This window comes from Struthio camelus, chromosome Z, assembly GCF_040807025.1.
Source record: "Struthio camelus isolate bStrCam1 chromosome Z, bStrCam1.hap1, whole genome shotgun sequence".
NCBI classification, from domain to species: Eukaryota; Metazoa; Chordata; class Aves; order Struthioniformes; family Struthionidae; genus Struthio; species Struthio camelus.
This window is the reverse complement of record NC_090982.1, coordinates 71,257,608-71,275,543: the sequence shown is the minus strand read 5'-3', so window position 1 is coordinate 71,275,543 and position 17,936 is coordinate 71,257,608. Positions and strand designations below refer to the sequence as shown.

The following is a 17,936-nucleotide window of genomic DNA, read 5'->3' as shown; positions in this document are numbered from 1 at the left end:
TTGGTATGTGAAAAGAAGAAAGAATGATCCAAATTAAAGAGCAGTTTGTTTGATACCGCTGTAACAGTGAATCTTGGGAATACAGTGCTCTACTGAGCAGAGTGCAGGAGGCTTTTATTTAAGGTAAGACTCTGTAGGATCTAGCCTCACTTCTCTTACAGATCCCAGATACAGTATCCCTAGCCTTCCTAAAGAGTTTAGAGTACTCCTGATTTTGGTAACACAGTAGCTTCATTGAATTTTGTAACAATCTCAACCTTGCTCTGGGCCGCTTATATTTTTAGATTCTGCGGCTTGATCTCATTTTCAACATATATCTGTATCTCAGAAACATTACTTAGATAGGCTCTATAGTTAGTTTTACCGCAAAAGATGACACGGACTAAATAGCTCTGGATATTTAACTATTCTCTTCCTTTTAAAGAGTGATTCCTTCACACACATGCACAGAGTGTGTGCACAGATCATGTGTACAGAGGAGCATGTACCTTAGTGATGAGTTTTCCTTCTACTTTTTAAAGAAAAAGAAGGCATATGCATTTATAAAAGCATAGCAGAGTTATTGCTTACAAAGTTCTTTTTAAATGCATTTAGGCTTGATTTTCTGTTGTCTAATGTTTCTAATGTCTAATGTGTCTAGATTTTACTCAATTACAAGGAAGCAGTACTCCTTGATTCCAGTAAGAACTTGATTCTGCAGCCCTCACTTCTCTCAGCCTGACACCTTTCCTGAATGGAAATGCAGTTTAATTAATTGTCTTGAAATGCAATTTAAAAAATTTAACGATTGCCATCACACAAAAATTACATTCTTTTAATACTTTAAATGATACTTAAAATTCACATACTTTGGTGTAATTTCTTGTGCTGGTTATTAATGACTTGCACAATTCTGATGTCTTGTTCTCAGGACAGCTGAAGATATCAAGTGAAGCTATGAGATAAAGCTTTTCCTTTCTGCAAATTTGTTCTACAGGCTGTATTTTTACATCTTAGCCATGCAGTATCTTTCAATCAGTCCCTCTCAGTATGAGCTTTCTTCTCAATATTGTGATTTTTTTTTTCCTAGATAACATTTTGGGGGGATTGGTCTGGTTTTAATATATTTCAATTTATGTATTTATTCATCTTGACATCTCCTTTCCCTTAAGATAGGAGCAACTTGATAATAGCAAGATACTTCTCTTTGAATTGCTTAATTTAGTCACTAGATCGGCCTGGCAGACATACCATTATGTGGAAGATGTCTACTGTAGAACAGCTGCATGGAACAATTGCTTAAGTTTGGGTTTATGCTCTTACAATGAAAAGCTGTCTTGCTCCAGAGACCACGGTGCTAATGTAATCATGCAAGTGTTCCCTGCCAGTTCAGGGATCCTGTCACACACAGGAATCTTTAAATGTTGTTAAGCTGTCTTAGTGACTTACTGAAGATAAAGGGGAAAATCTTAGATTTCTCCTGGAAATTTCTTTCTGGAGCAAAGTTTGGATCCTAAGGACTACCTAAAGTTTACTTTCAAGCTTCAAAAGTTCCCTGACATGTAGAAGACCAGAGTTACAAATACTGTCCCTGCATGTACTCCACATGTGTGTGCATAGATAAATGCACATTAAGTAGATGAGGTAACTCCGAATTACTCACAAGCCAGTGCTTTCACAGAGTGCTGTAGCTGCTGTGATTACTATGCAGGGAAGGAAAAAGGTTCTGTGGAACGGAGGAAAAAGTTTTAGAAAAGTACTAAAACCCTTCATGAAGATATCTCCTTTTTGAAAAGTCAGGCAAGTGGGCAATGTTTTCCTATAAGTATTCACACCTTTTCCATATGAGATGAGGGTGAATGGGGTTTCTTGTCACAGCATGTTTCTTTAGTATTTATTTTAAGAGCACAGTGAGATATATGCTTATTAGTACTTATTAAATCTAATGCTTAGAGCATCCAAAGTGATATAAATATTAAAGTGGTTGTATAGAGATGCACACTTCTATAGAAAGCCACAGAAAACTGGAAATTCCCTGAAATTACCACATGGCATGATTTGCAATGTTTCTGGAAAGCACAGGGAAAATTCAATGAATATATGGATATTAAGAAGAAAAAATATTGTACGACTTCTTAAATAGTATAGGCCACACTACTTCATGCAGCTCTTTCTAACCTTGAGCCTAGCAATTTGATGTGAATATGAGATACTTCGCTCTTCATAAAAAGATTGAGAAACAGCCTTGAAATAATTAGCAAGGGTTGGGATGCAGCTGCTGCATCCAAACCACTCTTTTTTTTTCCTCATAGAAAGAATCTGAGAGAAATGGCTGCATCTCCTGAAAGCTGACCTGCATTGCACAGCTTTTAGAAGCTCCATAATCGGTCTGTGCTGAAGTAGCTCTTTGCTCAGCTTTATAAACAGTGAGAAGTACAAGTTCAGAGGTGGTTTTGTGCTGAGGAGAGACAGGAAAGTCAGCTCCTATGAACATTCTTGAGAACAATAAGGATCTGCTCATGTGAATCTTTAGACAATGTCTCATATGAATATCTTTGAATCATTTCTCAATGGAAAAGTTGCTTAGATCAGTGAGACGTGGACTATTATTTGTTTGTAAGGCAATGGCTTCTTTACTGAATCTAGTAGTAAATCTAGATCTTCTTTACTAAACTTAAATTGTTCCAACAACATATTTTGAAATGTTTTTTCTGACATTTTCAAGCAGTTAATATCTCATTTACATAGTTTTCAAATATTTAAATGGATAATCTTGATTTCTGTCAAAGTTGCATGTTAGACTAAATCTTGGAGGTAAAGTTTGGAAATTTTAACACTTCCACAAAGTCTATTCCAAAGTATTGAGGCGAATGTGGCAAGTGAAAAGTGCCTGAAACTGGAGCTTGTTTCATCCACTGCCCTTTAGAGCATTTTGTAAGTATATGTATTTAAAATTTTATAGAAAGCAGCGTCTGAGCAAGAGAGAATTTCACCTGAGTCAGTTAAGTTAGGCATTATGTCAGTTTACCATGCGTCATTGAAATTCTTCCAGGCTCACCTAAGATAAATGAATATCGTTTTCTCAGTTTTTGTACGGTATTTCCTATACCTGTTTACTTATTTATTTGTTTGTTGTGGTTGAGGTGATAGATAAACTCCAAGGCAGGGATTGTCTCTTAATATGTCTTTGTATAACTTTTACAGTAAAGGGCGTAAAGGGAGAGTGCAGTCTTAGAATCACAGAAGTTGGGAACTTTAACGTATCGATTCAGTCTTAAACAGAAACTGGATCTTGTAGTTCATATATTATATTTCACATTGCTATATGTTTTGTTTAAGATATTAATCAAGTCATTTAACTTGTTTAAACGATCTCTTTTTTCCTCCCTTCTAACGCCTGCTTCTTGTTCGTTCTTATTACTGAGAGTATCTTAGATCAGGGACTCTCTTTTCATGAACACTTACCTTCTGTAAGGAAAAACTACTTTCTCTTACCAAGCACTGTAAACATTTCAAGTTTATGCTCATCCCTTTAACTCATGACATGCACAAAGACAGAAAAAAATACATTTGGATTGCAGTTTTTCAGGTGAAGTTTTGACTTTTGTCTCAGGAATAGAGCTAAAAGTACGTTTCCCTTCTCCTCTCCCCACAAAATTAATCCCCCAAGAATTCCCAAATCTCATGGAAGTCAGTGGCATTGTTGTTTTGTTTATATAATGAAGGTAGCTTTTTTGGCTTAAGTTTTTCACTTTTTCCCATAGGCACTTGATCAGTTACCTCTCCAGGTGCTTCTTGTAGTGGTGGTAGGCAATGCATGTAAGATGCCCATAAAACTCAGTGAACTTTTACTGCTGTGACCAAAGATGTCTGAGAAATTAACATTAACGTTACCAAGCTGTAGCCCTGTTGCCTGAACCACTTAAAACAATTTTTAGAGTTCAAAAAAGGGACACAAAAAGACAAATTTTAATGTGATAAAGACTCTACCTGATGTGTGCTTGGCAGTCAGCTCCAAATTATCCAAGGACAGTGAGGGAAATGTCACACAGAGGGCAGAAGATTTGTTAGGAAAAATTACAGGTGAGATTTAACTCTCATCAACTTAGAGATGAAAGAAAACCAGGAACCTGTTCCTGTTAATAGTTTTTCTCCAACTAGGCTACGGTGCTGCACAAGGCAGAATAGATATGTTAATTCCAGCCCTGTAGAATTTGTAATCTGGAAGAGATACAAAGTACAAGACAAGAAGAAAGGTGTCCTCTTGTGCTTTTCTATATAAGAATTGGTCTAAAAAGGTGATACCTGAATAAATTAGTATTGGCAATGCTAGAAATACTGACAGTGAAGAGGCTGCTGAGACAAGGAGTGTCCTTGCCCCTCTCCTGTCTATAGTATCTGGGCATGAGAGAGAAAGCTCTTTCTGGGTAAAACATAAAGATGCAAATGTCAATGAAGTATAGTTTTAGCTTCTGTTTCGGTAAAGCTGGTACTGCCTTAGAAAACAAGAGGGACTAACTGACCTCCAAAGGTCCTTCCTAATCCTGTGATTTGATTCCTCTAGCTAAGTGTATTTTGCAGAACAGGTGTAGTAAGATAGTAAAGAAATGTCGTCCTTATTTGATTCTATATTGAAAAGCTATTAACATTTTTTTTAACGTCATCTGAAATTCTCACTGTTATTCTATAGAGCTGTAGTAATATTCTAGGGAAGGACTAAATATTTTAATAATGCAACAGTTTTGCTGACATAATGCTAGAGAGAGATCTTGTTTTAGGATACAGCATGTGATAATAGTATTTTTATTATAAACATTCAGATGAATTGAGATGAAGAGTCATTAATGAAAGTGGTTATTGTATGTAAGGATATGATTAAAATAAGAATAGTAAAAATATATTATCATAGTCAGCTTTTGCACAATATAATTTAAAATGTGTAGCTAATGTCTATCATATTGTCTGCATGCTTTCCTGAATTTCTCATTCACCAGTACTACAGCCATTGGTAAAAGAGCATCATTTTATGGATTTTAAAAACCTGTGAGACAATTACACAGGGTAAAAATTCCCAGAATAAGATGATAAACAAAAACCTACCTCAGGGTATCAGTAAATTTTCTTTGAGTCAAGAAGCCTCTTTAGAGTGCCATCTTGTGTTGAAATCTTACACTAAGGCCTTTTTAGAACAAAGCAGGAAATAGGCAGTAAAAAAATTCAGAAAAACTAAATATAGAAGCTATTTTCTTTAAAATTTGCACTCTGGTACAGATGTCTCTGCTGTCTATAAAATATGAATGGTAAAATACTTTGAAACAATATTTGAAATGTTTGTTGTTTGTATTTAGCTCTAAAATTAAGTACAATCTGAGAATTCTGATATATCTGTACTTATATCGGCAACCTTACATTTTTGGAATGTTTTTCACCCCGCAGAGTTATGATTTAGTCATTATGGACGAAATCTCGGCCTTGCTGAATTCCTGTTGACTTGAATAGGTCTTGGATTTCTCTGGCCTTCAGATATATGTTTCTTAACCACCACAGAAACACAGTAGCATTGATGTTGCAGAAAGAGTACACCGTTTAGGGGCGGGTGTAGAATAAAAGTCATTGAACTATGGAGGAAAGTGTAGCTATGCAAATATATTTAGCCAGACTGGAGTTTAGCCAAAGTGCTGGAGTTAAGTTTTCTTTCTTGTAGAATAGTGCCATGATCTTTCTTATCGTCAGTGCACAGTATAACCTGCTTTTTCGTTTTCTTTTTATGGAAAAGTCGTCTCCAGTTACAACCAGTACTTTAGTGGAACGGACTTGAATCTTTTTATTGTTTACTGGGAGAGCAAGCTGGCTGCAGCGTAGTCTGTCCAGGAGCCAAGAGCTTATCAGAGCTCACCTTGCCCAGCTAGCACTCCATAATGCTTGTTTATTTGACATCTATGCTTCTGGGAATGAAAAAAAATAAAAATAAAGAAAGTCTAAACTGTCAAAGAATGCAGAAAGAGGAAAAGCAGAAAGTAAAATCCAGATAAACAAAGCCAAACAGAGCAAGTGATGTTTCTCACTCAATCTCAGTCTATTCTTCTATCTTTCTGTGTCTTATAGATATAAGGTCTGCTCACCGCTGTAGTCTCTACTCTGTCTTTTGGCAGTGTGTTTCATGTGTCACAAAATACAGTGAGATTGTTCAGAGAGCTTATCTCATTGATTTAACGTGATTGATAGGTTATTAAATAAATGATTCCTGGTCTCTGGCAGTGTGTAAACTCATATAGAGGCTGCTCTTGCTCTTGAATTCCTAAAGGCGACAGAAGCTGCCTTACATCACCTATAAAGATTTCCAGCTCTTTTAAAACCTGAGTCCAGTGTTTGGGCACTGGTCTGCTCAGTTATAATCCACTGCGGTGTCACATGGGTGTAAAAAATAGCCAGGATTCAAAACCTGAGCAGAAGCATTTTTCTTTGAAAATTAGCTATGAAAACAGACACTGCTAAATAGGCTCACAGGCTATGAGGTAAACTGCTTGCAGGCAGCATTCCCTTCTACCCTGCCTCCCCTCTCAGTACCTGCTTCGCTCTGTTTAGCTGAAAGTTAAATCAGAGCAGTTAATGTTCATTTACAAGATTTCTAGACATCTCATTAAAACATGGAGGAAATGTTCTTCACTGAACAAAGCCAGGTGCTTGCAGGTATGCTGAATGTGTTCTGGTAACATGGCATTTAGAGGTCAAATCATGCAGTGAATATTAGTTTTCCTATTACAGATGATTTTATATTTCATAGTAGGAAATAATATTTCTTTCTGATACCAGTAAGGAATTTTCATGCTATCATATTTAGACAAATTAGCCCATTCAGTCTTTCTGCTCTCACCTCAGGTAAAGAGAAGTGCTACCTATGTGCTAAGCTATGATAAAAACAGGTAATTTTCCAAAACTCACTTGTTACCAGCACCTATATCTAACGGCTTAAGGAATAAGATGACAAAAGCAGATTTTGACCTCACCACTAGCCTTGGTGTACATTATTGGTTTCCCAGAAGGAGCGAAGAAAAACAACAAACTAGTGAGACTCACTTTAGGGAATTAGTAGAAATCCCTATCTTTCCTGCAGATATAAGATGAAAGATACAGGAAATATTTTCATTACTCTCTCAGTGCCTAGAGAGGAGGCAACAGCTATCAAAAGTTAGTTTAGTAGTTCAAAAATAAACTCAGTTTCAGATGCTAGGCATTTACTGGGTCAGTGGTTTGACTTCCTTTGAAACCTCAGGACAAAGATGTACATCTTAGTAATTATTTAATTTTAAGGCAATTCCTAAATCAGTGTAAGTTTCTGAGATCCTATACAGTGCCATGATTAAGTATTAATTTTGAATGTTTATTTTGAAATACATTTTTAATGTAAAGGTAAAACCTGTCAATAAAAATTATTAAAATATAATTCTAATTTTTAATTTTAATAAACCATACTTTTTTAATCCACTGTGGACTAATACCAGAAACAGCGAAGTATACACCGTGGCAGAGTAGGCAGATGTGCGTTTAATTTGCCTTTCAGAATAGTCTTGATCATTAATAATGAAAATTTGTTTGAAATCTGAAGCCTGATGAGCCCTGTGTTTTAGTTAATGATAAGTCTGGATAGTTTCACTAATGATGTAATTAAGTGCAGAAATCATACAGATTGGACTCTTAAAATCTTTACATTTTATAATTCTATGGGAGCATGTTCAAGGATAGACATTACAATACTTTTTTTAAAGTTTTATCAATTTTGAATTGAATTGAGCATTCTGTTGTACTATAGGAAACATAAAAGTCTTTAATTCATAAATGTGCTTTAGACCTCTTACAGAGAATGAGAATTTACATAAAGTGTTTAAGTAGCATTGGTAGAAAGTATACAAGCCCCTCATTAGTGCCTGTCTTGCAGTTATCATTTTGATCCTTGTGTGTCGGACTGTAGACAAAACTGAGGTTTCTGGAGCACTTGTTAATTCATCTGAAATCATGGCTAACAGATGTAAGCTATGAAAGGTCTGGAAGAGAGCCTTTCCTACAGTTCAGGATTCTGTTTCAGATGTGATAATGTTATACTTATGCTCCAAATATGACCTGATCTTTATGTAACATGGACTCGTGTTGGAGAATTAGAAACCAATCTTATTTTGTCTTTCCTTACAAATATAGATAAGATATATATCTGAAAATCCATATCTTAAAAAATATGTAATAAACATGGAAAATGTGAAAGCTCCCTTACAAAAAAAACCCTTGACCTACCTATTTTCTTTCTCTTTCTTTCTATCTTTTTCTTTCTATCCTCTCTTCTTTTTCTTTTTCCTTCTATTTCTTTGTCTGTCTGCCTCTGTCTGTCTGTCTTGCTGTTTTCCTGTCTCTTTCTTTTTGCCTCTCTTTGTCTCCCTTTCTCTCTTTCTCTCTCTCTATGTATCTGTCTATCCACATTTTGAATATTATTGCTGCTGCGTTGGATCCTCATCCTTCTAGTGAGTGTACTGAATAGAAAAAGTTCCTCCTGTTGAAAACCTAGTATTATCATGGCTGAAAGTTGAAAACAGAACATAGGTTTAAAGATATATCTTATCTCCACTGCCAGCTCCTTTCATTAGCACAAGTGAGGTGGTCGCTAATAGTTTCACCTTTGCCAATTGTGACGTTTGCTGTAAGTCAGGCTGTGAGCCTTCTCTGAGCTTCTCCTATTAGATCAGGAGATTTTTAGGTGTGTCAGTCGTTGCTGCAGCCTCATTAGTGTCTGTGTGGCATCCCACAGGGTACATGAAAGGGTGGCACATTGCTCTTCTGAGCACAGCTGTGCCACACATTATAAAATAGCAAGATAGATCAACGTTGGCTATGAAAGTTTCAACTAATTAATTGAAAGAATGTCTGGGAAATATTTTAAGTAATGCGTGTGTCCAGAAACCAGAATATGTCATAGCAGTTTGATGATTTGCCTGTGTGCTATTCAGTCACTGCTGTAAGAAGTGGTACTTGCTTTGTCTCATGCAGCAGTTCTGACTGAGCTCTTCACAACAGCTGTAGATGAGTGCTATTGAGCATGCAAAAAATGGGGGTGCTAAGGGAAAACTCAGAAAACCTTATTCTGTTCAAAAAATGCCTTCTGCTTCATCAGTGCCTTCTGCTTTTGAGCATTTGCAGTCTCAGCCTGTTAGCCGCCTGGCTCTTATTTTCTTCTGGCTTTTCCCAGTGGAATAATTATCCTTCTAAATAGTCTTTCAGCACCAATGATCTTCACTTAGCTAACAGTTTTGTGGAAGTCAATGGCTTTACATTTACTTTCTGCCTTCCAGTTCAAAATGAAGTATATTTGAGACTACTGGCTGGTTTTGTTGAATAGGAGTTACAGCCCCACTTTTCAGGTAGCAGAGAACAAAGTTGCACAACTAGTCAGTTCAGGGTGCCGTTCAAGGTAGTGATTGTAACCTGTAAGATTTTGCATGACCTCTCACTGTCTAATAGATAAGGTCCGAGTTCAAACCCATATATTCAAGTGTGTAAATCCTATTTAGACCTGTGTTCTCCCTTTGGAAACAATGTAAGCTAATGGGATCTGATGCAGGTTAAATATTTATGTACCTTTGCGGATATGAGCCTACATCAGTAAAAATGTGTCTGTACATGAAAGTTCTTAGAAACTTCAGTTTGCTGAATATTAAGTGATCTTAAACCAAGATTATTCAGAAATGACATTGGAGCAATGTAACATTTATAAAATGTGTTACTGTTGTTGTTCTTCTTTGTTTACTGTGGCTAGGGGCATTTCTCATATTGATGATGTGAAGTTGGAACAAAAAACTGTTCCTGTCCCAAGGGCTCACATCCTATTACAAGAAAAGAGACACGCAGACACCTTAAAGGAAAACAGGCTGACAGCACGCAAAACAGTAGTAGCAGCATAAGAGTTGCCTTGAGTCCCACAGCTTTACCAAAAACTTTGTGATTTTCTTTAACTTTTGTCTTCTAAAGATATATTGGAGTGGATATATGAAGGCAGGTTATTGAAGCATCTGTATTGCTACAGGGTTTGGGTGTTTTTCCCCATTACATTGGCAGAGCTCAGATGTTTTCATCTAATGCAAAGCTATATATTTGCTCCCGCTTTTAGTGGAAGAGAGCATGTGGAATGCAGACATTGCATAGTGTGTAATTTTGTGCGTATTATCTTTAACCGATGCCACTTCAAACAGGGATTTCATGATTTCTGAAGTTAGACAGAACCTACCATGGAAATGCTTTAAAGTAGCAGTAAATAAAGGAAGATAAATTCAGACTAGATATACCTTCCTTTTTTTAATAGCAATGTTAAAAATAGGAGAAAATTTTCTGGGAATGGTGTGTACTATATTACTTACCTGAATTCTGTAGCAAACTGGGTGGATTCCTGAAATATATGTTGTTGCTCAAATAGAAATTGATTTAGACTAAAAAAAACCAAACAAACAAACACTGGGAAAAGTTGTTTCTCCTGTTTTGAAGGGGATCAGGCAAAGTTAGCATTACATTTCCTCTGGTTTTATAATGTATAAAAAAGTTAGTATGTGAGGTTTTAGTGACTGTTTTGGGAATTCTTGGATGATATGGGGTACCATCTGGAGGTATTTTAAACATACTATCTGAATATGTAAATAAATAACACTAGATTGTAAGCATTTTGGAAATGTAGTGATTCTTCACTCTTTCCGTTTCCTGAAGTGTTATTTTATCAGCATCATCTTGTGAAGTCTTTATTCTAAAAAATTATTCATTAGACATTGAAGTTCATCAAATGCATAAAATTAGAAGAATTTTATAGTTCCTAACTGCAATGTCAGTTCCTCTTCAGAGGTCAACTTTTGGTGTCTTGCTGCTTCTCATACCTACCGTTTTCCAGCTTTAAGATTTTAGCTCCAATATCTATCTGAGACAATAAGTCCTTTCAAATGTCAAACAGAAGTACAATGATCCCTTTACTAAATTCCCCCTTCTGGATACTCCAATGTTTCTGTCATCATAAAACAAAGAAAAAAAAAACCAGAACAGACAGAAAAATTCTGTGTTCCACTTGCCATCTTTAAGTCTCAGAGTAACTTACTTTGCTGAGGTTATAAACAAAATGACAACAGTAAGTATTTTCTAATGCTTCTTTTTTTATGGCAAGCATGGGTAATTTAGCTATGCTGAATTATTTCTCCATTCCTTGCTCTGGGATGAAAGGGCATCTGTATATGCTGTTGATTATGAAAGTCAAGCTAGTGGTACTGCCATGCTTCCTTGACTACTTAAGCAAATGGTTCGGCCACCTTCTGAATCTGAAAGCCTAAGAATAATGGCAGTAATAAATACTTTTTGTCTACTGCGTGATGACACAGCGAATTGGATCATGTTAGGCTTTGTCTACTGCCTAATGCAACGTAACATAGCAGATAAAATAAATCAAATGGGTGACCCTCTATTAGACTTGAAAGCTGATAGCTCTTGTAAAGCCACTGATGTGAGACTATGTCAAGGCAGTAGATTTCTGATGTTTATTGAAGTCTGGAATCTTTGAAACCCAACAAAGACATGTTTTAAGGGCCATGAAATAAATGACTGCAAATACAGCATTATGCTTATTACTGACAGAGCTGTTTCCTGGAACAGAATTCAACTAAATTTTATGTTTGCTTTGTGTGTTTGATGCATTTTTCATTTCTGCAAGGGCTTTTTAGAGACACTGGCTTGAACTTCAAAGCATACAATTACAAATTCTGTAGCAATTGTCAAGGTAGCTAGACTCAGAACTTCTAGCTATTCTCTGATACCTGTCAGATATAGTTGTAAGTTTCTATGAATTGGGATTTAATATTGTGAACTCAAGGAAATGGTAACCAAAAATATATATTTTAGACTGTTTTCAACACTGTAGTTAAAGTTTCTGTTGTTGGGATCAATTTTAAGGAAGGTTTTAATTTATTTTTCATTCTTGTATTTGTTTCAGCTGTTTGTTCATTTTGAATGCTTATAACAATTCACTTTGTATGATTCATTACCTGAGCCTTTAAAATGTTGATCTGCTAATTAGCTTTCAATAAATAAGCGTGGAGTTGCTGTATTGAGCATATCTAATTAAGAGGCCTATGAAGACATGCCTATTCTCTTTACTTAAAGCTGTATTCTTTTTTGTTTCTGCTTTTCTTTGCTTTATGAAGACAGAGCTCTCAAATCTTACTTAGTTTTCATAACTTTAAATAGGTATTTTTTATTCAAACTTTGTGTTAGCAGTGTGAATTTGACATTTCAAAAAAGAAAGGCAAAAATTGGTTCAAGTGAGGTATATCAATGAGTTTTTCCATATGTAAAAAAGAGTTCACAAATTATATTTATAGAAATAACATGTGACCTTCCCAAATAGGTATTTATTCTATGAAAATATAATGCATTTACCTGAAGTTAACAAATAAATTGTTAAATGAGATAAAAAAACAAATTAAAAGTAGGTTCTTCAAAAATTTTATCTTTTGAATCAGATCTTTTTTTGTGTGTTTTCTTTGGCAGAACAGCAAGCTGTGAAGAATAAACCTGCAGTTATGAAGGGATTGTGCCTGTGTTAGTTTCTAGATTTGTTCACCATTAATTTTAATTATGTAGGTAGTTTTCAGAGTCCGGTAGGACAGTGTTAAGGACATTTGGTTACTGTAACTATAATTTATATGCTGTAAATTGTTTGGATTTCTTTTAAGTTGAGCCTTTATGAGTTCTCAAGAGCTTTTGAGTTTTTATCACCTGTTCTGCAAAATGCTTTTGTAGTGTGTCTTCCTCAATTATTGATATATATTCATAATTTGAAATTAATGTTCCCGTTAATATCTGGAGAAAAGAGTTAAGATAAAATTCGTTTGTGTTTTTGTTGTAGGTATTGCACAATAAAACTAACAACCCTAAACTAGAACAAAAATATAATTAACTTTATTTCTCTGTCTAGCCCACTGTATGTGAACGGGAGCTCTGTGTTTTTGCTTTCCAAACATTAGGAGTGATGAATGAAGCTGCTGATGAAATTGCAACTGGGGCTCAGGTAGAATTATCCAATGCTCATTACATGTCTGATTTTGTATAAATATACTCAGTCTTCTCAATCTCTTCTAGAATTTATTTTGACTTATTTGCCCTGTGTCAGTACTTTTTGGTAAGTATTATTTATTTGTCCACTCTTGTATGTATAGCTGTAACTACACTGTTTAAGCCTGGCATTTTCAAAAGGAACTAATGAGGTGCTTCTATTGTTTTCCTTCTATGTAATTAGAGTAGCCCTGTTTTCTTATTTAGTTGTATTCAGTTAGGTCACCTGGGCTGTCAATAAAGGCAACCATTGTCTTTTGGAGATAATTCCCATTTTATTTTCACCTAATGAGCCATTACTACTCTCATGCAATTAGTAAGCTACTTCCTGTTCTTGGTGTTGGGATAGAGCTATCCCCTGAGCATCTGCTGTTTTGATCATTAAATAACAGTGGGAAGGTCCTTATTGATGTTGCTACCTAAGTTTCTCCTCTCTTGTCAAGGATCAGGAATTTAATATGAGCTTGCTTCCGACTCTAAATTCGGTTATTAATCAGAGGTTTTTAACTGTGCTGCCGAATCACCATTTAACTGTAGATTAAAATAGCCACAGAGTTTCAGTAAATTCAAGGAACAGTGGCCTTTAGAAATCTTATGGATAAGTACACTCCTCTCTAATTTCCTAAGCATATGTTCCTCATTAGGCACTTAGGTATGTAGTAAGCAATATGTTTTTCAAAAGAGCAGATATTCAGTTCATTTAACTGGTGAGTCTAGCCATTGGAAATAAACTACTCAGCCAAGTGCCTGAATGTCACTGATGGGCACATCCACAGGGGAAGAAACTTGCAGCAGCATACATCAGCTTCTTGACTTGAGAATATAACCATGGGATCTGAGGTCTGATGTCAGAAGACAGTTGGATGGCTTGGATATGAGTTGGATGGATATGAGTTTTATTTGCAACATCTCACGCGCCAAGCATAGGGATACCTTTGCCAGCCTATAAGAAATGTAGAGAGATACGTGCTGATGAAACACCATCTCCTCTCCAGTCTAATATCCCCTAAAGACCTGAGTTATGCATGCTGTGGAGCTAGATTTTTACTTTCTGAACGTAGGCACTTGCATGGTCATTTAGGTACAGAAAAATAGCTCTCACTCCTCTTTTTCAATGAAACTGAAAGGAGAGATAGTCCTGATTTGGACTCATGCTGTTTTATGCAGATCTCTCTGCTGCAGAGGTATGCATAGCTAGTTCTAGGAATGCTGTATTGAGATGTGGCACTTCTACATCTGCAGAGCTTTGCTGAGCAGTACTGAAATTATTACAACCTTAATGGTGGTTAAAGGAATTCGATAAGAGGTTTTATCGATTGTGTTGTTGAACCTACATGACTAAATTTTGGTAACTCTCACTCCATTGATCTCACCCAGCTCACTACATCTGATCTTACTGGGTTTCCTTTCTTGTCTGCAGAAAGAATTCAACGTTTTTAGGGACTGATTCATCTGAGGTATTTTTGACATGAATCACAGTATAACCATCAACATCTATGGTTATTTTCTCCATTGATTATAAAGGGAACCTAAGCTAACTAGCTGAGATGTAGGTGTTTACACTGTGAATATCTACATTTCTCCAGAAGAATCTTCCCCTAAGTCTCCAAACCATTTTATGTAGCTAAGAAGCCTAAATATAGGCTCCCAGTATTGGAAATCACATCCTGTTTTTTCGACTGTGCTTTTCCTAAAGCTAGTTTTAGAAAACTAGCTTAAAAATTAGCTAAAACTAGCTAAAGCTAGTTTTCTAAGGTATACATCTCTACTTTGTCACTCCCAATATTCTGATGGCTCTTTCTTAATAATTAGAGACTGCGCTTTTGAAAACTTTTCAGTTTAAATTCACCTTGTCTTATTTCAATCACTTACCCAGAATGCCTGAAAGTTAAGTGCCTGATTTGTTGATAGTTGAGACTCCCTCTAGAGAATCTCTTAAGAGAGGTAAGCACTACCTGAAAGATTGATGTCGTAAGAGAGAATTGTCCTCAGAAGATGTCTATTTTTTCCTCCTTGAAAATATTTAAATCCTAATTTAGCTACTTAAATGTCCTCTGTTAAATAAGAGAAGTTCAGGCCCAGCTATAAGGACATTTACTAGATCCACAGACCTTCCTATTAACGAAGGAACACATAAACAAGTTTGTATTGTAATGTTTGCATTATGCTTATCTCCCAGTTTAAGCTGCTGAGTTCCATCAGCTCAAAACAATGATCTCAGGGGAAATCAGGGGTTTAATTAAGCCTAATCTATTTGTCTTTCCCCCATGAAAGAGTAATATACTGGTATGATGGTGAGAAATGATATAAAGGTCAACATTTGTTTTAAAGGAAGACTTTGGGATGATGTTCTTATAACAACTGTGCCAATTTTAAGACAAAGTTCCACCATGTAAGTCATAAAGCAAGATAACTTTGGGTCACTGCGTTATAAGATTTAGGAACTCGTACAGCCTTTTCCTAGTAGTGTTTTACAGCTGGAAGCTAAGAAGTGCTTCGGAGAAGTATGAGTATGAACTTGGGCCCACTTTCATGAGAATACATTTCCCAGTTTACCCAGTTGCAGGCTTGGTTGCCTGACCTGGCTGTGTAAACAGACTCCTAGTCTCCTTTGCAAATACTAGTGCAGAGGCCCTATTTTGGGATGGTCGTCACACTTGTAGGTATTACAAACTGGAGAGAAATCAGAGCACTGTGGAGGAAGGAATGATTACTCAAATAACTTCATTTTTCAATATATGTGAGATACTGAGTAACTGGAACTAGCAGAATATTTTTAAACAGATGGAGAAAATTGTCCATTCATGCTAAAGGAGCAGAGGAGGAGAATGGCAACAGTATGACTCACTGCAGCGCAATTCCTTTTCACTTTCATTACATGATTCATGTTTTCATTCTGCTTGTCTAAAGGACCTTCTCTTTTATTTCCTTCAAGTGATCAGATATAATAACAGAGATGTAATAACTTTTAGAACAGCTTGAACTGTGAGTTGAGATCTGATCTATCTGGGATTGTGGGAGGAACCAGGGGTGCCTACTAACTACAGCTCATCTCAGCTTTTTGTTCCTTTCATGGAAAAGTCCATTTTCACAGAGAAATGTGTTCAAAAGTCACAGCGGAGTCAGGAGAGAACGGAGCCAATTTACAACTACATTTTTATGTAGCAACTTTGGATTTCATTATGAGCTGGATTTAGGTTTCATAGCTGCCATAAAACTACCTTCTTTCTGTTTTGTGATTGCTATAGTCTATTTTTAAGCTCTCAGTTATGAATTTTGGTGCAATTATACTTAAATGTTTCGCTGTGTGTTGTGTGCATCTACATGCACATATGTGCATACTTGCATGTGTGCGCATTACACACACAGTCTTATGATGATATATTGGAAATCAACGCATATTCAAAACCGTGTCATAAATCCGTGCAAAAGAAGGGAAGAGGATCTCTCAGTGTGAGCCATGCAAATGACTATTAAATCACTGCACGATTCTGGCTCTTGCAGAAGCAATGTTTACTGTTGTTTGCACAATTATCTTCAGAAGAACAGTAGTCAGTGGTACAGATTCACCAACCTCATCCTCTCCTCCTTTTTCTCCTCCCTATGAAATGTTCTTTGCTGGTATCTAGCACAAAGATCCAACACGGAGCCATTTTTTTAGAGGATGAATTTAATCCAGGAATTATCACACGTACACAAGAGAAAGCAGGATTGTAGACAATGTATTTAACATGGGAATACTTTTAGGACCAAATATTGGTCAGACTTAAGCTTCAGGGCCAAACCCAAAGCCTGTTGAGGACAATTTCAGTCCTAATTGTGTGCCGTGAATAAAACAGTTTGGATATAATAGGTAATAATGAAATACCATATTACTATAATGTATAAAATGAAAAGCAGACTGCATGATACAATATGAAAGTACATATACTGAATAAATCTTTTTCTTTATCCTCAGGTAGTTGATCTGTTAGTATCCATGTGCCGGTCTGCGTTAGAGTCACCTAGAAAAGTTGTCATTTTTGAGCCATATCCTTCTGTAGTTGATCCTAATGATCCTCAGATGCTGGCCTTTAATCCCAGGGTGAGTAGTTATATTTCAGTATGTTGTAGCTTGATTTTAGTCATGTGTTAGATTTCAAAGCAAAGCCTTCTTCTCCAGATGTCTTTTTACTATTAGAGATGCAGCTCTAGAGCTATGTGGCTCTGCTTTCAGAACTCTGCAGTATTTTAAATTGTCTGTGAGAAGGTAAATAAACTGTAAGTTATATTGAAGCCAAGAGCTCCTTCTTTCAGGGTACAAATCCAAGATGAAATTTTTTTTATTTTTGGTGTCCTGTCAATATATGCTTTGAACGTCAAGAAAAAGATGGCCTTTGAGAAGTGTAGGCCATGTAGACCAGGGGGATTTCCAATCCATCTTTTATATTCTTAAACTGTTTATTGGTACCATCTCATTTTCACTTTGTAAATAATTATGTCCTTAATTTATCAGATGCTGGGTATGCAATGGAGTGTTGTACAAGCATCAAAGTTGAAGCAAAGAACTAAGTTTGCAGTACTTGCTCCTTGGACTGCAAAAGCTGCTTCACAGGGAAGCCTTAGGGAAGCCGTGAACTATTATATTCCACTTGAGCTGTTCTCAAGGGCATAAATAAGAACTTTGGGCTGCCTTCTTTGGGATACACATTAGTAGTTTGGAAAGAAGGCCGGTTAGCGGTGGTTCTTCTTCAGAGAAAGTGGCAAGTGTATTCTGTAGAGCACGGGATGGAAGGATTGTTGAGGAGGTGCCAGGAAAGGGGTGGGCGAGGAGACAGCTCGTCCAGCGGTTGGGG

At 36.3% G+C, this 17,936-nt stretch overlaps 1 protein-coding gene across 2 annotated transcripts in view; it reads left to right on the top strand.

Moving 5' to 3' along the window:
• The window catches only part of LOC104146895 (protein mono-ADP-ribosyltransferase PARP8), a 120,196-nt gene that overhangs the window by 84,185 nt on the left and 18,075 nt on the right, over nt 1–17,936 (top strand). For both annotated transcript variants that reach the window (XM_068926972.1, XM_068926973.1), the window contains 2 exons: nt 12,965–13,057; nt 17,060–17,185. In XM_068926972.1, coding sequence (XP_068783073.1) covers nt 12,965–13,057; nt 17,060–17,185 — 219 coding nt within the window. The remainder of the gene's footprint in view (nt 1–12,964; nt 13,058–17,059; nt 17,186–17,936) is intronic.